At 41.7% G+C, this 20,013-nt stretch overlaps 2 protein-coding genes across 3 annotated transcripts in view; one reads left to right on the top strand and one right to left on the bottom strand.

Moving 5' to 3' along the window:
* Window positions 1-80: 80 nt before the first annotated feature.
* Window positions 81-11,632, bottom strand: LOC306709117 (proteasome activator complex subunit 3-like). The gene is made up of 10 exons (XM_079177156.1): window positions 11,499-11,632; window positions 10,472-10,504; window positions 10,287-10,349; window positions 9,529-9,633; window positions 6,838-6,889; window positions 6,372-6,487; window positions 4,026-4,094; window positions 2,942-3,064; window positions 2,768-2,854; window positions 81-1,733 (listed from the first exon to the last, which is right to left on the bottom strand). The coding sequence occupies exons 1-10, from the start codon at window positions 11,538-11,540 to the stop codon at window positions 1,653-1,655; spliced, it is 771 nt and encodes a 256-aa protein (XP_079033282.1). The 5' UTR covers window positions 11,541-11,632; the 3' UTR covers window positions 81-1,652.
* Window positions 11,633-17,109: 5,477 nt separating this feature from the next.
* LOC306708864 (apoptosis regulator BAX-like) overlaps window positions 17,110-20,013 on the top strand; it is an 8,782-nt gene continuing 5,878 nt past the window's right edge. For both annotated transcript variants that reach the window (XR_013767461.1, XM_079176822.1), the window contains exons 1-3: window positions 17,110-17,326; window positions 17,540-17,570; window positions 19,793-19,951. Coding sequence is in view for 1 of the 2 variants with exons in the window: in XM_079176822.1 (XP_079032948.1) it covers window positions 17,299-17,326; window positions 17,540-17,570; window positions 19,793-19,951 (218 nt within the window). In the remaining variant the exon portion in view is untranslated. The remainder of the gene's footprint in view (window positions 17,327-17,539; window positions 17,571-19,792; window positions 19,952-20,013) is intronic.

The raw sequence follows: 20,013 nt of genomic DNA, 5'->3' as shown, positions 1-20,013 counted from the left end.
TAAGTGCAGAGGGAGGCTGGACACCGGACACTCCAGATTTGACATTTCAAGAGTTTAATCTGATTAAAGCAAACGGGGTCTGGTCACTTTAGGACTGAGCGTGAATACACCTCGCCATGTTTCTCATAGGAAAAAAAAAAAGGCTACACGAGTTGCATTCCAATTTATTTGTTTGAATTTGTTTTAACTAGACTTTTGGACAAAGTAGCAGCCCTTACCTGGTCTGTTCCTTCATCCCTTTATACGCTTAAAAGCTTCAAATTAAATCACAATTTGCATGCACTTTAAAGACTAACTTCACTGTCATCCTCCATAGAACAGTCAAGTTGCAAAAGCACAAGGCTTCAGTATCGCTTCATGAGGTCAACACAACACAAAACATTGTTACATCACAATGAATCTGGTGAAAATTGAAGACTGAAATGTTTAAGTGAACCCAGACACTCTAGTTGCTGTATTCTAAAGCGTTTGACAAAACGTTTCTAGTTCCAGTACAAGCCTGCTTGATCACACGAGACAGATACATGGAGGCACATTGTTGAGTTTGCATTCTTATAGAAGAACAATCAGCAAGTTTCCAACCCTTCATGCACACTGTAGCACACTCACAGAGGCCAGCCTGGAGCCGGAGTGTCCCAGGTTCAATGTGTGTCTGGACCTCCAGTGTTTTAGCTTTTTCTTGGGATGCAATAGTGTATTCACGTCATTGTGATGCAAAGATGCTGCAACTGCAAGACAAAACACAGCTGAGCGGGCAGGGGGAGAAATAAAGACGCAAGAATCCTCCATTATGTCTTTATAAACTGTACAGTCATATCTGTGTGTCAGGATAACTACAACACTAAAGCTACAGAACTACAGCTGTTTTCTGAGGCCCCGAGGAAAGCGGTCTGCATCCTATTTGAGTAGATAGTCGCTTAACAGTTTGACAGTCAACCGGGAGAGAAATGAACAAAGAAAACCTTCCCTGGGTGGGTCAGGCAACATGGGGCCAAAAAAACAAAACCATTTAAGAAAAGATGATAAATCCTGGGAGAGGAACAGCATCCTGGGGGGGGGGGGGGGCTACAGATAATCCAGACAGGAAGAGGAACCAGCAGGAATCTCTGAGCTTCGGTCCCAGTGGAGCAGGGAGGACGGCCATGGGGGCGGTCTTTGCTACAGCAGCTTGCAGTCGGGATAATTATGGGAGAAAAATTGTCCGAGGTCAGATTCCAGAGTACTGGAAAGCCCAAACTGAAGGTAACATGTCAGAAAGCATGTGGATGACTGCAGAGTAAGGACAAATAACTACAAACAAAGATGGAGGTGTGTGTGTGTGTGATTTTTAAATGCATTTTTATGGCTTCCTCTACATCATATATCACGTTTACAGCTCACTATGGTTTGACATATTGAATTGTGAGCACAGTTATATTTCAACTTTTCAATACTGAATATCAGCACACCATCCGTCCAAAGGCAGCCTCTTATTTGACACGTCATGAATTGTCTTGAGGTTGTAAAACCCCAAAAACCATCAGGTACTCCAAAACAAAAGCGAGAATAATTGGTCATGTACGGTTTGACTGAGCTCAGGTATTGTGTTTGTGTGTTTGTGTATGTGTGTGTGTGTGTGTGTGTGTGTGTGTGTGTGTGTTTTGTAGAGGTTGTCAGTAAAGAGCTTCAGCATTGCTGTTTCTGGGTTTCTTGATCTTCTCAATGTTCTTCAGGATCATATCGTGAAGAATCACCTGAAAGCAACAAGCAGAAGTGTTAAGATCAACGTGGTGCCGGTCACATCTGACTGGAGCATCGAAGGACAGTTCCGGTAAATACAACTCGGGTCTTATTTCCATTGTTTCTGTCTGTAGCATAGACTTTATATAAAGATGGACGACATGACCGCTCCTCAAAAGTGAAGCCAAAACACGCTTGTGACTAGCTGCAGTACAGGTCAACAGGTCATAAATCCCGCCCCCTTCATGTTAGCAGATTGGACATGGGCCAAACTACAACAAGAATTCTACACTTCAAAGATATTTTCCCCAAAGACGGTTTAAGGTAGTTCTCATGGCGCTGGTGTATCTTCAAATGTTGGCTTTTCTAATAAGTTTGGATTGAATTAGTTTTTTGAAGCTATAAAAAATGGGGTGTGATGTCATGATTGACATGACATCACACGAGTGGAGCCGGTGGCTCTGGAATTGTCCGTAGGGTAAGACCGTAACGTAACGTAACTTTCCATAAGCGTTATTGTCTGTTATCACCATAGTCTGTATTTGGTGATCTATGGCTGATGCAGTCACTGACTGTGTCACTAGCTTAGCAACAACTCCACTGACAGTACGGTGAGGCAGCACACGTATGTGTTCACATCAGTGTCAGCAGATACAATTCTGAAACACAAATCACAATCTGGGTCAGTTTGATCATGAATGCAGTTCTGTCTGCAGTGATGTCGCCCAGAAGCCCGGTTCAGAATCAAAACCAGTTGTAAAGAAGTAGGAGCCCTGGGAATATATACGGCTGGTTTATTTCATTTGGACTTGAAGGAATCAGAGACTGAGATTAGCAATGCAGAACATGTGTTTTTGGTCACACATGCAGCCTCTCCCTGCTGTCCGGATCTCCTCGGATCTCCGTGTTGGACCAGAGGTCGAGCTGAGGTTAGGGTTTCACTGCGTGTATTTCACATGGATAACTCCATAATGTCGACATCAGGCTCTTCCTGCATGAAGTCACTTCTGACGCTTGTGTGGACGAGCGTGTACGAAGACAAACTCACATATTGATTCCTGAGCTCTGAAACGATGATTTTCAAACTGATGTACTCCTTCTCGTCAATCTCTGTGATGGTTCTCCTGTAGTCCTCCTGCAGAGTAGAGACAAAGACACTTTATCACAAACACAACCAAGCTGCTGTTTCTCAGAGACGAGCTAGACTACGAGCGCTACCCACCACGTGAGGGTACTTGACAATTTTGGAGACGAGCTTGGCTCTGGTGATGTAATATCTGGAGATCTGGTCCAAGTAAGACGCTGCCTCGGACTCCACCGTCCTCAGCTCTGCCACCGTCTCTTCCTACAGACACAGAGGACACATGAGACAAACAGACGTGGTGGAAATGGACACACTGAAACTGAGTTATTGTTACACGTGGACACACACACACTTCTTCAGTGGCTGAAGATTTGAACCTAAAATTGTCTTCATCTGACTTTGTTTCAACCATAATGTTATTTTGATAAAGCAAAAATAATGAACATTCCCTTGAATTTAGCTAATTTCCTTTCTAATTGTATGAAATAAGCTTCAATTAGTTAACACTCTTGTGTGGTCTCTGTGGGTTGTGACACTAACATCACCGATCCCTACAGATTGTTATTCAGCAGTTTGTCTCAGAGTTGAACTCCTAAAAAAGAAAATCGGGGCAACAAACTTCCACCAGCGTCTTGGTGGAACCAGATGACTGCCGCATGTATAAAATGCCTCCTCTCTAATAAACACCAACGAAGAAAACATTGGTCCAACTTTCTACCCTGAGCTTTGAAGTTGTGTTCACTGTGAATCTAAACCCCAGACATTACTTCTGGTGTAACGATCACACCACTGCCATCACTGCAAGATGGGATGCATTCTGTCTCCAATATCAGATAACAGCAGGTGGAGCATGTCAGTGCTGCCCCCCAGTGTCGAACACAGGAACTGCAGAAACAGCCTCCATTCACTGTAACCGTTGGATAAAGAACGAGAGTAAATACTAGAGAGTACAGCCAATGAGAATCAAGCATTGTAGTGATGTGTTATGTAGTAATCTGTTAAAAATGGTACAACTTCAATCTAGTTAATTTTAGACTCATTAGAAGGACTATACCTACAATTAGAGTCTCTTTGGCAGGTAGGTTTGGATTCTGAATATCATCCACAGTATATAATAGGTTCGGTAAACACGGATTCATTGGAGAACACTGTCTCTATTTTACCAACAAATGTTATTATGTAAAACGTATTTTTCCAGATGACGCAGTCAGGGAGGACTTACCTGTATGGAGACTCCAAAGTTATTTCCATCTTCTATTCTGGGGATGAGCAGCTGGACCCACATCTTTACCTGACAGAGTAGAGACAGGATGATGTGCGGATGTTTCTCAGTGCAAATGACAAATGGCACAAACTGTAGCACTCTAAAAGCATTGAATGATTTCACAGAGGAAACCGGTGAAAGGTGTCTGATACATTAAACTATTTCACAATAGTTGTAGTTGTAGTGAGAACAATCTGAACCTCCTCCATGTCAGAGCTGAACAGCAGAAGCAGCGGTTTCCTTATCCTGATGCATTTTAAGGTCCTTGGTCGGGCACCTTGGCAGCACCTAAAGAGGATGCTGTCGACTGTCGACACAAACGCGTGTGAGCTCTGGTGTGTTTGTTTTTCTTTTTTTCGGCTGGCACTGAGACCTTAAAAAGATCTGCATTCAAACAGATACAACTTACATATACACATCTCCTGTAAGAACAGCAAGAAGATTAGCTGATCTGAGACCACTTTCAGGCTCTCAGGATGTTAAGAGATCGACAAAACTCTGAGGTCAGTCCACGATGTGCTTCAAAAGTACCACATATGGCATGCATCAGCTGAAAGCTATCATTAAAGAGTTAAGTTACTGAAGCAAACTCAACGCAACCTGCTGCTGCTTCACATTAAAAGCTTTCCACTGGTGAAGGATAACCAGGCTTTTATTTTGAAAGGGAGCTTAGCGGAGCTTCGTTAAAAGAGCTATCCTTCAATAAAAACGGGTCTACACAACCAGGGCCCCTTTCCTCGTACGTGGTTCAACTAAGTCGATCAAATGTCCTATTATCCAGCTTAAATTAACTCGATGATTGACATCAGGCTATCTCGGTTCCTCAAAGGCTGATCCGCTCAAACAGTCTCGTTAATTTGAACCAGATGTCAGAAAACAGGATCGTTGCGCGTGTCCGTCCTACTTCAAAAGGGGGAAGCGTCGATCACCGAAACCATGATTTTCTAACAGTACAACGGCAAATAAACGCAAAGAAAGAGCCTCTTTTTACTCCGCTGACGAGCAGGAGATGATCATGAACACATATGAGGAATTCAAGACCATAATCATGGCGAAATCTAACGCTGCGAGGGCTAGACGAGAAGCATGGCAAAATATCACAGACGTCATTAAATGCGCAAGTGTTGGGAACATGTATAGGTTAATTTTAAATGCCTCATCACCCCAATCAATCAGATGATATTTCTTTAAATGTGCTGCTGGCAGTAGGCTTAATGGAATGCATCATCCAATGAGATCTATAGCGAAAATAATTATATCAACTCTTTCAGAATAAGTAGATAAAAACAAGCCCAAAGAGAATCTAATTGATACGAATTAATAGATACTTATGAGGATATATGTACTGTATGCGCTTATGTATCATGTACTATATATATGTGTGTATATACATGTATGTGTAGATTACCATATAGAATAGGAGTTTGAATATATGTGTGAATCTGTGTATGGGCGGATCAGTGTGTGTGTATTATTCATAATAAGCGGTGAAAATAAATTGTGTGTAATTCTCTCTATTTGTATCATGAGTCCACCTTAATCATGTTCTACGATAATGATATCTATGGTGTACTAATAATACTGTCATATCATTATGAGTGCTTTCAACCATCATGTAGTTCAACCAGCCATCAAGAGGACACGGGAGCAAGTAAACACTAAACACACAAACATTCAGAATGGTGAGTCAATACAACATGTGCCATGGTGATGTAATGAACACATCCATACGTTTCTTAAGCGCCAAATAAACTTTATGAACAACACGGCATGCAGCGGCTTTCCCGATGTTCTCCGCATCACCGACACTGTACAAACATGAACCACTCGCAAAAAAGCGCGAGGCGTGTGGTGTTCAATGTTCGGCTCGAGAAGGTCTTTAAATAAATGATTCCTTGTCGGCAGAATCGATAGCGCTCGTACAGGAAGTCATCATGATGTGATAACGGATCTTGGCGATCTCGAAGAACTCTCTCCCTATAAAACGCTAATCTGACTAATATCGCTTCCTCATCGATGGATCTCTGAGGAAGGGAGCTGACACTTTTCCCCGGGGGAGTGGCAGCTTATCCAGCGGATCTAGCTCAAGCCTGCTCTGGAGCAGGTTCAGGCTTATGGATGTGTTGCTATGGTGATTTTTCCACACTTGCTTCGAGGAACCGAAAAGCCTCACTAATGTAATCTCATCCTGAAAATTATCCGGCTAACTCAGTTAACCACGTACGAGGAATAGGGCCCAGGTGTGTGTGTGTGTGTGTGTGTGTGTGTGTGTGCGTGCGTGCGTGCGTGCGTGCGGACACTTACTGTGTTACACTTCTCAATCAATGTCCTGATCTCTGGTTTGACTCGTTCAATCAGGTCCACCAGCTTGGTGTTGCATTTCAACATCCCCTCTGGCACCACCACGGCTTTGGTTCCCCCTGGAACCAAACACAGCGTCCACAGTTACAAACTCCTCTTCACATCAAAGACTGATGGTCCTGCTGGGTCTGCTGGGTCACGTTCTCACACACAGAGTCTGTGGATGGTCCGGGACATGCAAAGCCAGCTGACGATCTTTATTCTGCCGACTGTGCACTGTGCTCAGCGGGCATTTCACCTCTGGTAAGGTGGTCCTTTCATAATCATCATTTCAAGTAGGTGTGGTTAAACTGCTCAGAGTTGGGCAATATGACTTATTCACGTAAAAATAAATGCAAAATGAATTTATATTATAAAACTGAACAAACACAAACAACAATCTTTTGAAACTCTCATCTTTAGCTTTTACCTTGCCAGCTCTCATCAGTGACTCCATCTTCTAGTTTCCTCTTCTTGGTATTCTGCAGCACAAACAGATGATGGCAGTTCATAGAAGCAATGAATCCAGAGTGAAATATCTCAACAACTACAACAGATTGTCATGGAATTTTCTATGGACCTTCATGATCTCCATAGAATGAGTCCTACTGACTGTGGTGATCCTCGGACTTTTCATCCGGCACCATCATCATTTCATTTAGGATCGTGAACATTTTCAGAAGGGATTTTTATTTTTAAACCTTTTGAATATTACATAGAATGCAAGAATGCTATTGGCTGATCTGGAGGCAGGCTTAATCTCAAGTCCACAGAAAAGAGAAAAAAGGTTTGTGATGCTACACTGGTTATGGAAAATGAGCCCACGGGGACAGACGCGATTTGCCGTGTCTGACTGGTCCCGTGTGCCAGGCCAATGTGCGGTTATTTACCCTGTTGGTAGTACGTCCCATCACAAAGCAGCTTTTAGGCATTTTTCTGTCGTTTTTAAGCAGAAAAACCCCCAGAAACTCTGTCTCTATGTTGATACTTTTTCATGTTTTAGAGGCATTTTATAAATGTCCAGGTTAGAGGCACTTAGGCCAAAACTCTAGGGTTCAGTTCCTCTGTGTGGTAGTGGGCGTGGGCAGAGATGTGTGGGAGTGGTTCGGGGGACCAGTGCCAGGGTTAACTGGCCCAGCTGTAACCTGTTGCTAATCATCCCTCATCCTGTTAAGCAGCAGCAGGCTGGAGCTCTGGTGGCCGGTGAGACACAGAGAGAGGAACACTAGCACCGGGAGAAGCGGACTGGACTGTGGACGCTGGAGCCGTTCACGTCACACACACATCACACACACAGGAAATGATCGGTGCTTTAAAATGCTACAATAAATTCAAGGAGAACATCGCTGCAATGACAGTCTGAGGTAGGAGTGTCGTGCCATTTGTTAGGTTTTGGTTTTTCATGTTCTTTTTGAGTCCCAATTTAGGTCCAGACACCAGATACCACACTGCTGTTTGTTTCATCCTCCCTCTGGTAGTCGTGGTGATCAGAAACCCTGCCACACTGCTTTGTGAGGGTCAGTGATTCATTTTGAGCTCATTACTCTGTGAGCCTCCGCATACCTCGGTCACATATCTCCTTTATGCACGGGACACCTCTCAGCATGGAGTAAGGAAGCGCTAAGGAGGTCCACATGAACCGTAAACCTTCGGTCTGTAATCCCACTAATGGACTCAACAGCTCCGCATCATACTGATCTGCTACATTCAAAATATTCATTAAAACGTATCTACTGCTAGGCGTAGTCATACTGTTAGAGGTATTCTAGCAAACATTTGTTGAACTTTCATAAAGTTGGGAGACATTACAAGGATGTTCCACATCTCTGCTGACATCCTGACTTCTAGTACCAGGTATGGATCAAGCTCTAAAAAACACTGGCTACTAAATTACCCACAATGCAGTGTGTACAAATGGGTGATCAGAACAGAGGCCCAAATGAATAAAACTCGCTAGTAAGGAGCCACTGTCCATTTCAGAGCAGAAAGACTTTTCTCAGAAGTTGGCGAGAGATCAGCTAGTTTATAGACCAGCTCCACTGTGAGGGTGGATCTGGTACATCTGATTGAGTGTTGTATAGATTTTATGTGTTCAACTGCATCATCTTAAATCACACATCCTCACACATTCTGCTGTGTTCATTATTTGTATTTATTTGCGTACCTCTATGTAAATACCAATAGATCGCTCGGAGCATCATTTCTGTCCGTCATCACCCGGGGTCCACGTCGTCATGTCTGGGTCACGCATTGGATTTTGTTGTAATTTAATGCTAATAAACAGATCAACAGGATGCCAAAAGAACTAAATAAAGAAGCCCATAAGTAAAAAGTCTGAATTCATGCTTCTACAGGTCTGTCGGCAAGACAAACTATTAAAATGCTTTCTTTCTGAATGATCAGAGCTGGACTATGCTAACATTGAAGCTGCTCCATCGACACTCAATAGAACGTCATCTAGGCGTAAATACAGAAGCAACGTTATTGTTTATACGCAGTTTTGTTTGGTCTCTGTACGAACATGAGGGACCATCATAGAGCTCTGGGTGCCCACCGATGGCTACGACAACGTGAGGAGAGTCAGCGGTGATGGGCTTCAATGAGTGATCAACGCTAGTATGCAGAATTAGTCTTTTGATAAAAACCATGAGCTTCAGTCTAGATTTCCTGAGTTAAATGTCTTTTTTTATTAATCATTAAATATTATACTTCTTGTAACCATTCTGGGGCAACGGCTCTCGCCATCTTTAATGTGTACAGTTACCATGGTTACGGGTATCTATTGTAAAGTTAGCAGAAAGTCCAGTGTTTACCTGTTTACACTGTAATGGTTCACGCTCCACTTTAAACAAATGACTTTTCATTTAGTTGAGCTTGACCACCGTTTGTCATATGACTGAAATTCCATGAGTAGGTCACCTGATAGCAACTAAACCATCGCCATGACAACTGACCCCTAAAGAGACCAAGAGATGTGGCTGTCTGATTAGCAACTTGAGACGCATGGCTGGAGTTGCAGGACGACGTCTACAACCAGATTTTATAGCATCTTTTCATTTGGCCCTGCCTAACCGGTCCATTATGATTGACCTACAGCTGCTAGAATAGACTGCAGACTCACCAGGTCCACGCCATCATGGCTGTTGGTGAAGAGAATGGGCTCTGGGACTTTGAACTTAACCTCTGAATGGATCTCCTTCAGGTCGACCACGTTGAGAATGGGCTCCTGCATAAAGACCACATGGAAAAGGTTGAAAATGAACAAAAAACATAGAAAAGAAAATATTACAAAAGGCCTGCAAATGTTTAAACACATTTCAAGTATTTCAGGCTCACTGCTATAGCTTTCTCTGAGCTGGTAGAGAGATGACAGGAAATGAGGGGAAAGAGATGCTAAATATTTGAACTGGGGACATTGTGGTCTATGATTTATGGGGCGCCCCATCATATAACATTTGTTTTTCTTTAACAGGCGAATAATCATAGAAGGAAAATCAGATGGGGAAACTGACAAATACAACCACTCAATAATCATAACTGATGTTCTAGTGCTTTGTATGATTTCACTCCTCAGTGGGGATCGTCTCTCCATATAGTGGTCTTTGTTAGACCCTTTTCGACCACAGCACTGGGAATCTTTTGAGGAACTCGTTGCGTTTGAACCGCTGGGACCAGTGTCTAGATTAAGACCGGGGGACGTTTTACCCACCAGAAGGAGCCTGGTTGGGTCGGGGGCATGGATGAAAAGAAAATGTTTGACTTCCCAGCACAGAATTCAGATGAAAATAACTGGATCTTCTGCATTATGGGGCCCGTAGAGCACGCACTGCAGTGTTTTCTTTAACCTGAAACCTGTCCGATTAGCCCTCAGTCACTTACCTTGAGAAATTGATCCAACTCCAGGAGCTTTTTAGGGAAGAAGCTGGCGACCAGGTGCTCGGCCTACAGCAGTAAAGAGGGAACGTTTTATGATACACTGAACGTTTGCTTACAGCGCTAACAGAAGGCGTGAGCTGAACCAGAGAGTACATAGAGGATCAACTTGTAGGGGGAAATCTACTCACCTCACTGCTGATCTGCTCCCTGAACGTTTCCACCTGTGAATAGAGGGACGGGCAGTTACAACACAAACATATTCCTCAAGGATTGCCCCACAGGGTGACACGCTGGCTACTTTACTAGAGCCCATATGATCGTCATCTGATGAGAAGACTCGATGGTACTCCGGGCCAGCCTATGTGCATTACTGACGTTACTGTATTTACAAAGAGCCCAGTACAATATTTCAGTCTAATTCTAACTTGAACTATTATATCTAATATATAGTAGCCTACTACTAATGTGTTACAGTCATTTGAAAAGCATAATACAATAATGTACAACTGTACTGTATTTAGAAACCGTCAATAGAATACAACAAAGAGCGATGCTGTCCGTTATATTCATGTAATACATGATCATCTATTGTCCTTAAAGGGAAATATGTGGAGGTGAAATCATATATTGAGTTGTCCTGATACACCATTACAACGTCTACATTGATAACGATGTCTTATTCGGAATACAAACATGTACGCAAACATAGTCAGTGTATAGCTGGGAATGTACTTTATATATATCTTATACAATCTAACTTGAAACTTAAATCTATTTTTTTAACTTAAGTTCTTAAATAAATGAGAAAATACGAAGTACTTTTCTTCCCCTAAATAAATGGCTTTCCAGTGTGTTTATTTCATGTAGCATAACGTTATTTGTTTAATAAATTAGTAGAAAACGTGCTATATCGCGAATTATATTGCTATCGAGGTACGACATGACCTATCGATTTTGGACATATCGATGAGCCCTACGCAATCTACATGACAAATAAAGTAACAATAAATGTGTGAACGTTAATATAATCATCCATATATAGCAACAGACGTGCTCATAAGAGGTTTCCACGGTACACGCGCAGTCATTGTAGTCACAGAGACCAGGTGGAACGTGCAGAGTGGGAGTTGAGCAGCTCCGTGTCCAGGCCGTGGATGGACGAGGTCCAGGCCCATAGGGTCTCCGAGGAGTCGGGCGGGCGGCTCACACACTCACCCTGGTCTTCAGGTCCCGGTCGACCTTCAGAAGAGACGACATGGCGATGAATACACGTCAAAAACCCGCTCAGTTGTCCGGCAAAGCAAAACCTTTTCACTGTCGCTCGAGCAAGCATGCAAGGATCCTCCGATGCGCCGTTTCCGCAAGCTAATGACGCAATCAAAAAGCGACACGACAATTCGTTTTGTTTTCCTCATTGGTACCGTCAGCAAGAGACCTGTGGGTGTTCCTGGACGGTCAGCAGCGTGTGGCACCGCTCTCCCAGACGGAGCTGGGGTCAAAACCGAGCAGACCCTTATTGACGACATCTTTTTTTATTTTTTAATGGCACATTTAATCCACATGCTTTTTTGTAAATCTTTTAACGCATTTACCATGTTGTATGTTTTTCGCTTATTTTTTATAAATATATTATAGAAGCTTAAATGTTACCCTTTCAAATCAGCATTCATGGATATGTTGCAAAAGACGTTTAAACACATTTATTATATCGATTTTTATTCTGATTATTGTTATTGTTATTTGTATCGTTGGTATCTATATTATTATTTATTGAATTACCAAAAGTGAGGTAAGATGAACACAAAATAAAGAATATGATATGATGTGTATATGCATACTATGGTTATATGGGTATAACAAGGGGGGGGGGGGGGGGGGGATTCCCCATAGAGTACTAGGTATAGGGAAAGAAATGGAGTATGTGGTAGTGGAAGTGTGGTTTGAAAGGAAGAAATTTGTGGTGGTGAATTTTTATAATCCATGTTTGAGAATAGAATGAAGCAAATTGAAAGAAATAGAAAGGAAAGATAGGGCAAGCATAGTATGGTGTGGAGACTTCAACGCACACAACACATTATGGGGGAGTGGAATAATTGATAGCTGAGACATTGGTTAATATAAAGATACACACAGCACTAACAATGTGTCCGATGAAGGAAGACGAACTAGAGAGGAAACAAGGTTTGGAAATAGGGAGGACTTGAGGAAGAGGAAGAATACTGAAGAGGAATTGAGTGTTCCATTTACAGTGGGGGAGTTAAGAAGAGCAGTTCCTAAAGCTGTAATGACTGCCCCATTAAATGATGAAATATGTTAAATTATGGTAAAGCATCTAAGTGGAGATGGGCTTAAGAAGTTACTGATATTGTGTGGGAGGAAGGTATTATACCAGCAAGGTGGAAGGAGACCGTTATTGTTCCTATAAGGAAGCCAGGGAAAGATGAAAGTAACCCTATCAAATTATAGGCCAATGCTCATCTAAAAAAACAAAGTAATGTTCTTTACGAGACGGAGAACGAGGGGAAACTTCCAGCTGAATCTTTATGAACACAAGTTAGAAATAGTCGAGTCATTTCGGTTTTTAGGAGTACACTTTGACCGCAGAAAGACCACATTCAAAGTGTTAGTGATAAGTGTAAAAAAGTTATAAATGTAATGAGATGTCTGGGTTGGACTGGGGAGCAGACATTGCATCCCTGATACATTTACAAAGCTCTAATTAAATCCAGATTAGATTATAGTAGTATAGCATATGGTTCAGCATCAGAAACCACACGTTAACAGCTAGATGTTATCCAGACCAGGGCCCTCCAAGTTCCTATAGGTGCAGTAAGGACATCACCTGTGTGCTCCATCCCAGTACAGACAGGAGAAATGCCATTGTGTCTTCAAAGAAAACAACTGTTGGTTAATTATTGAATAGATCTGAGAGGTCATGAAGATAATCATCCAACTGGAAAAGTATTACAGGCATGTTGGCAAAGAAATAAAGTACCAAAGACACGTTTTGGCTGGATAGGAGAAGCAACAGCAAGAAGCCTATAGTCTCTGATCTAGAGCTTTGTCATTTGGCCAATAACTCCTGGTAAGACATAAAAATACAGATTTAGTGAGTGAGTTCTACTCTCCATAATCAGAGCATGTGCATGTTTTACCAATGGATGAAAAGACCCAGCTACAGACAGTGCAGGCTCTGCTGTTGCAGTTCCTAGTCACAAAATTGAAATATTGAAATGCACTTCGAATTTTTTTAGCTGTGTATACAGTGGGCCTATCATTATCATTATCAGGGGAAATGGAAAAGTGGACAAACTAGCCACACAAGCACTAGAGAAAAACAAAGTAGACATCTGTATCAAGTTATCCAAAGCAGAGGGATAGGGCATCATCAGGAAAATGATCCACAGAGCACGACAACAACACGGACCAGGAGACGAGGGACAGACACCAGCAGTGTGAGATATAGGGGAGGAAACAGGAGAGGTTCACTGGAGAGGGGATCTAGTAAACTGGGAAGAAGGTGCTTTACAAACGTCTTGTGAGCAACGGGACTGATGGGAAAAGTTTAGTTAGGAACACAGAAACTGGAGGATGGCAGTAATGCAACAAAAAGGATGCAAGCTAATAATATTGTTGACGCCAGTTGTAATTTGTTTCTCACCATCCTTTAATAATAACCAAGCTATTTGCTCTCTTTTTCAGTGTGAAAACATTACGTCATTACATATTGGAGTAACTTTGCTGAGAATATTCCTTGGATAAAAGTTTGGTCATTGCCCCACAAATATTGTATTATGAATAACATTAGAGAGGTTTCCTTAAGATGATACACAAGTTGAACCCTGCAAAGCATGTTCTCAAGAAATTGAAGAAAGATTTAGATGTACAGAGTACCTTTTGTGCAGCTCAACCTGAAACTGTGCCTCATCTTTTTTGCCATACTCTAAAACGTTATGGGAAAATGTCTCAAAATGTAATAGTGAAGATTTTGCATTATTCTATGAACTTGTTATATTTAGATTCTTTAGCTGCGACAGACAATTTGAGGAAAGGGCGTCTATCAAAAATGTATTGATTATTTTTTGCAAAATTCTCTATTCATAAGTGTAAGTTTACAAGCCAAAGACCCATTTTCTGTGTTTTTTACAAAGAGTTTGAAATGTATTTAAAAGTCTGAAATGCTGTTCCAACAAAAAGGCCATAAGAACAGTAATGCAGGCGTTGCCTGTGATATATGTTTGTAATTACACAACCAGAGTCTGTGCTTAGTGTCCCCTTTTCTCTTTATATTAGTTATTTACGTTTCTTTTCTATTTTCATACTTTTATTTCTGTCTATATGTTTTAATCTCTGCGTTTGCTTCTCTGGCATGTTAGTTTAAATGTCTGTATTTTGCTGGCAATTTGTGAAATTGTAACATGTGCAATTGTTGAATAAAAAACAAACACAACTAAAACACATGACCAGTGCAGGTGGGTGGACTTCCTCTCGGGTCTCGAGCTAAAGAACGATGCTTTGAGAGCATCGGGGCAGTCGTGGGGAAACTAACCAGAAGAAGTCCTGAGGACTACATGATGGATTCCACATCTCCAGACTTTGGATCTTTGCTCTCTGGGATGTAAAACGGATTAAGGGATTTTTACTCTTTTTCTTTGATTTTTGTTGATTACTTTTCTTTGTTTTTGAACCAAAAGGATATACTCTGCATGGGATTAAATACTGAGTGGAAACTTTACAATCGTCGTTCTTCATTTTTCTTTTTGACAGCGTACAACAAGTCTAAGAAGGGCTTTTCTCTCTCGCTCAGCCCCTGAGTACGTTTCAGGAAGCCCGCACAACGGCACACAACTGATCTTTTTATTTTGTTTTAAATAATATAGTAAACATCCTGATCCACATTCCATATCAGTTAATGGCGGCAATGCACCAATTCATTATTTACCGCCAATAAACCTGAAAGAAGAAGACACACAACTGATAAAGAGAATAACGAATAAAGCTCAGAACTTCATTCCACCGCAAGAGTAGAAGAGAACAACTAAATAAAGAAAGTAACTTAAATAGATTGGAAATAGGAAATAAACATTTTGATCGCTTCGGTGGAAACTTCACAAAGGTTGGTGAGGCTGTGGATGAGATGCCGAGGACACTTAGTGAGGACAAGTGTGAAGGACAAAGGTGGTGGTAGGTGCCTGTTCGAAACGCTTCGTCAATAAATCCTTTAAGAAACGCTCCTGTTGTCCGTCTTATATTTGTATCATATATCGTTATTAATCTGATGTGCATGCATTCATACAGCCTGTGAAACATACTGAGCTCAAACACTGTGTACAGATGACTGTCAGCTGTGGGAAACTGTGATCCACACAGATTCATTTATGATACAACACTGTAGGTGTATGTCATCCAGCTTAGACATGACTGGTAACTCTCATTCCGTCCCCTCAGTGTGAGCGCACTCCGTCTCCCTCCAGGAGCGGCCTTCAGTTTAGAACGTGTGAGCACTGCACGCTGTGATACTGTGGGGGAAAAAATCGCAGAGCTAATCACAGAGCGTGTGAACTCGTGAGGCCTTAAACCCTGGACCCTAGCTGGTGAGTGGTTGAGTGTGAGAGACTGTGAGGGCTTGAAATGGTTTAAATATGAATGGGACAGCACTTTGCTGCGACATATCATGTTACTATGACAACGTCAGAAAAGCTCATGCACAATGATTGGTGTTTGTTTTATATGTTACTCCCCGATTTGAACGTCTTCCAGGCTCTTTCCTCACAATATGAGAGGTATCTTTAAATTATATATTTACTCGTTTTTATCAAAACAGCTTCAATAACAAAATCAAATATTTGATTAATTAATTAATATCCTCTGATTTGATGTGGATTTTTTCCATCGTTAATCCTTAATTAATCCGTGTTTCTGTGTAAATTTAATTTGCAGGCTCAAAATGTCTGCGAGAGAACCCTCAAACACTCGGTGATTTGACAGTGGGACAGAACCCTCACTAGGCTCGTTCCAGATGAGCTGCACAAGAGCAGGCGGCAGCAGCAGGGGGCGGGGACAAAAAAATGAGGTCAAGTCGGACAGTTTTCAGCTGCCTTTAAAGAATAAACAGGAAGTCAAAGAAACAGTTACTTCCTGTTAGATCCGATCTGTAGGCTACTTGTAGTTTACAGACCTCGTTCGGATTTATTCATGTGTGTTTGTAAATATATATTTATGTGGAAATGCGTTATGTTCGTCTGTGAAACATGTTGATATTTGTTTTGATATGTTTTCTATAAATAAGCATTATTATTATCAGATATAGTTTCAGATTAAACCTTTGTTGCACAACATGAGTCTATAAACCAACAATCTAGCATTAAGTATTACAATTACACAGAAAATATTATTTTCTACAAAACATAGTAAGTGTTGCCAAATCTAAGAGCCAATCAGCTCTTTGATCCGGCGATAGCCACGCGTTTCCCATCATGCATTGGGTCATGCAGTCGGTAGAGAGCAACTGCGGCGCCTGGCTCTAAAATCTGCGACCGCCTCGCACTCGTGAGGTTCATGATGTCAGAGCAAGTCGGACACAAATCTAACCGCCATGCATTGTGCGGCGACTGCCGGTGATCGATTCTGCGCAGGAGTGGCTCATCTCGAACGAGCCAACAGACTTTACGGGAGCCTCATAGTGCGTGCGTGTGGAGAGTGGGATTGGTCCGGCGTGCAGTGTAACGTCACATAAACGTAACTAATGCGTGACTCAAGTTTCAACACGGACGTATTTAAGCAAGGACAGCTGGTTCCCTCCGCCCACAGCGCTCAGAGTTTTACTTCGACAGAACCGACAGAACATCACTTTCGATGTGTGTTTGGTGTAATTATACACACATTATATGAGTAGTGTTTTAATCACCGGATACAGTTTTTAAAGGAGTTTGTATCCGACAGTGAAGGAAGGGAGGCAGCGTTTCTGAGGGAAGAAGAGTTTCTTTAACTTTAGAAGTTGTTCTAATTGGTGGCCATGGCGTGTGAAGGAAACGCTATGTCAGGTAGCTAAAAGCACACTTTACGACGTCTATTCAAGTCAATTTAAAGTTCATATTCCTATTTCTCATTGCTGTATTTTATTTCACATCGCCTGGATGTATCCAACACAGTGACAACATTGTAAACATGTAGATAGCGGTTCTAACGCTGCCTTGTGTCATTTAACGTGAGTAAGTTACTGTAACCTCCACTGATGCGGTTTTATTCCTCCACAGATGCGAGGATCGGCGAGGCCGTGATCAAAATGTAAGTCTCCTCTCTATCATCTCAAGTTTCTACTGCCCAAGATAGATTTAATGTGATCTACAGTCAGAAATACTAATATATTCAGTTTACAAAGTGAAACCAAAAGCAACCAGCCATCATTGTTGATTAAACGTTTGTCCCTCCATGGATTAGTGGCAGTTGTGTTAAAATCATTTCGTATCATTTTCTAAATATGTTTGAATAATAATGAAAAATAAAATGTCATGCCTCCATTTTTTTTATGACATGTGGATGGGTCCACATGTATCGTGTCAAATCATATAAAAACTGGAGCTGTTGGTAAATAAATTCACAAGATGAACTTCACAAAATGAACCAGCAACAGTTTAGATTAATGGTTTAAAGATACTGAAAGCAAAACGATTGTTCTGAAATGTGAAGATTCTCTGCTTTTATTAGTCAGATTAGTACTTTTTGGACTGTTTCTTGGACTAAACAACCTGTTTTAATTGGCCTTTTCTTCTATTTTCAAATGATTAACTGGGAAAATAATGAGCCAAAATGAAAACTTCCCGAGCTCAGTATCTATAGCACAGCTGAATACTAGAACAAGAATACGTTCCAATTCACGCACGAAACATACTTATTATATAGTTTCAGTTTCATTACACTGCCAGTTGTTAAGCTCTTACAGTAAATCACACCACTCATAAAGTGACTCATATCAGGAGGACAGTAAATGGAAGAGATGGTTTTTTTTCAGTAGTGAGTTTGTCAGCTTCTGGAAAGTTAATCATTTCCTGTCACCATGAACGTGGCAAGAAGCGCTGAAACCAACACAATCCTCTTATTTGAAGTTTACCTCTCGTGTTGCATCCTCGGAGCTTCTTCCGCTCTTTGTTTGCTCAGACGATACTGTCAGCGGTAGCTTTAAAATATACGCTTTTGTCAAGATTTTATATCGATATCATCTTAAGCTGTTCAGCTTTGACAGTAGGTTTTCATTCTTTTTTGTAATTGCTTCCATTGTTTATCTGTTTCTTGAATTTTCTCTTACTGTGTTTGTTGTCACGCACCAATACACCAAAGCAAATTCCTCGTATGTGAAGAAGCTAATTGGCGATGAACCGGATTCTGATTCTGATGTAGCTTGTTAGCTTTGTCCTATTTCTCATTCAGAGAAAGATGGTCAAATAGACCATAAAGCAGGGTAGGCTTTAGGGCGGGGCTACACAGGTCACTGCCACAGCGTTGTCCGGTCTGGCAACTTTAACCCTTTCAGTGTCATTAGCTCCACCCTCTTGTGTCACTTCTGGTTCCAAAAAAACAAAATGGCGAAGGCCAGAATCACGAACTTGAGGCTTCAAAGCCATTGCCCACAAACCAATGGGAGATGCTACGGTGACTATGTCCACTTATTACATACAATCTAAGGTTCATACTGAAAAACGGCTGACCCTCGGGTGGACACGTCAATTTTCGGCGCTTTTCCGGTGCGATGCTATGTGGCGCGCGTTGAAGTGAGTAATTAACACAGAAAATCAACAGGGATTTTGACAATTTATATAAATTCTTCTTTTTTTCTCCCCGTTAAAGGTTTTTTGGGGGAGTTCTTCCTGTTCTGATGTGAGAGTCCTGGGACAGAGGATGTTGCTTGTGTACAGAATGTAAAGCCCTCTGAGGAGAATTTGTCATTTTGGGCTATATAAATTGAATAGAATTGCATAAATGATTAACATACAAAACATACAGTTAAGATGTTCCCATCAAAGCCACCAGACTCCAGCTAGACAACAGTCATTTTACTGCCTGATCATCAAAACACACTTCATTCAAACTCAACAGAAACGAAACTCATCCAAACCTTCTTTATTCTTCTGTCCAAGGTTCCAACAATCACCAACTCACAAGTGTGTACTTGCACCGATACTGGTTTCAGTTGGCTGAAGTACTTTTTTCAGCTGCTTTACCTCACGTCAGACAGTCCTTTGGGGAACTGGAGTCTTTATATCGCTCTTTAAAGCCACAACAATAGTATTGTTGTCATAGTGGCAGCTCTACGCTGCAGTAAAAATCACATAAAGTCAAATAAGAGGAGGCATCACTTTGTCTTGAGCTTAGTTTGATTTATGTCATATACACACATCAATGCATTTAAAAAGTTACCTTCCACAGCTTCAAATGGAGCCTCTCTCCACAGTGTCGGGTTTGTGACTCGGGGTGAGTTTGGGAAAGTGTTTCATCGTCCTGTTGTCCTGCAGGGTCATAGAGGAGGAGCTGAGGAACATGTCCTCAGAGGACGTCCCACTGCTTATGGCTGTGGAGCTGGAGACGGAGCAGGATAAGAAGTTGGTGACCCAGCTGAGCAAAATGATCCGCATCGTCGGCGACAAGCTCCATGACGACGTAAAGTTCCAAGAGTGAGTCTCTCGGCCGCTGTGTCTCAGCGCTCGTGATGGAATACTGAAAATGGAGTTTCTTA

The sequence above is a fragment of the Pholis gunnellus genome (assembly GCF_910591455.1).
Source record: "Pholis gunnellus genome assembly, chromosome: 17".
NCBI lineage: Eukaryota > Metazoa > Chordata > Actinopteri > Perciformes > Pholidae > Pholis > Pholis gunnellus.
Note: the sequence above shows the minus strand (reverse complement) of the source record. Positions and strands in the feature narration are given on the sequence as shown.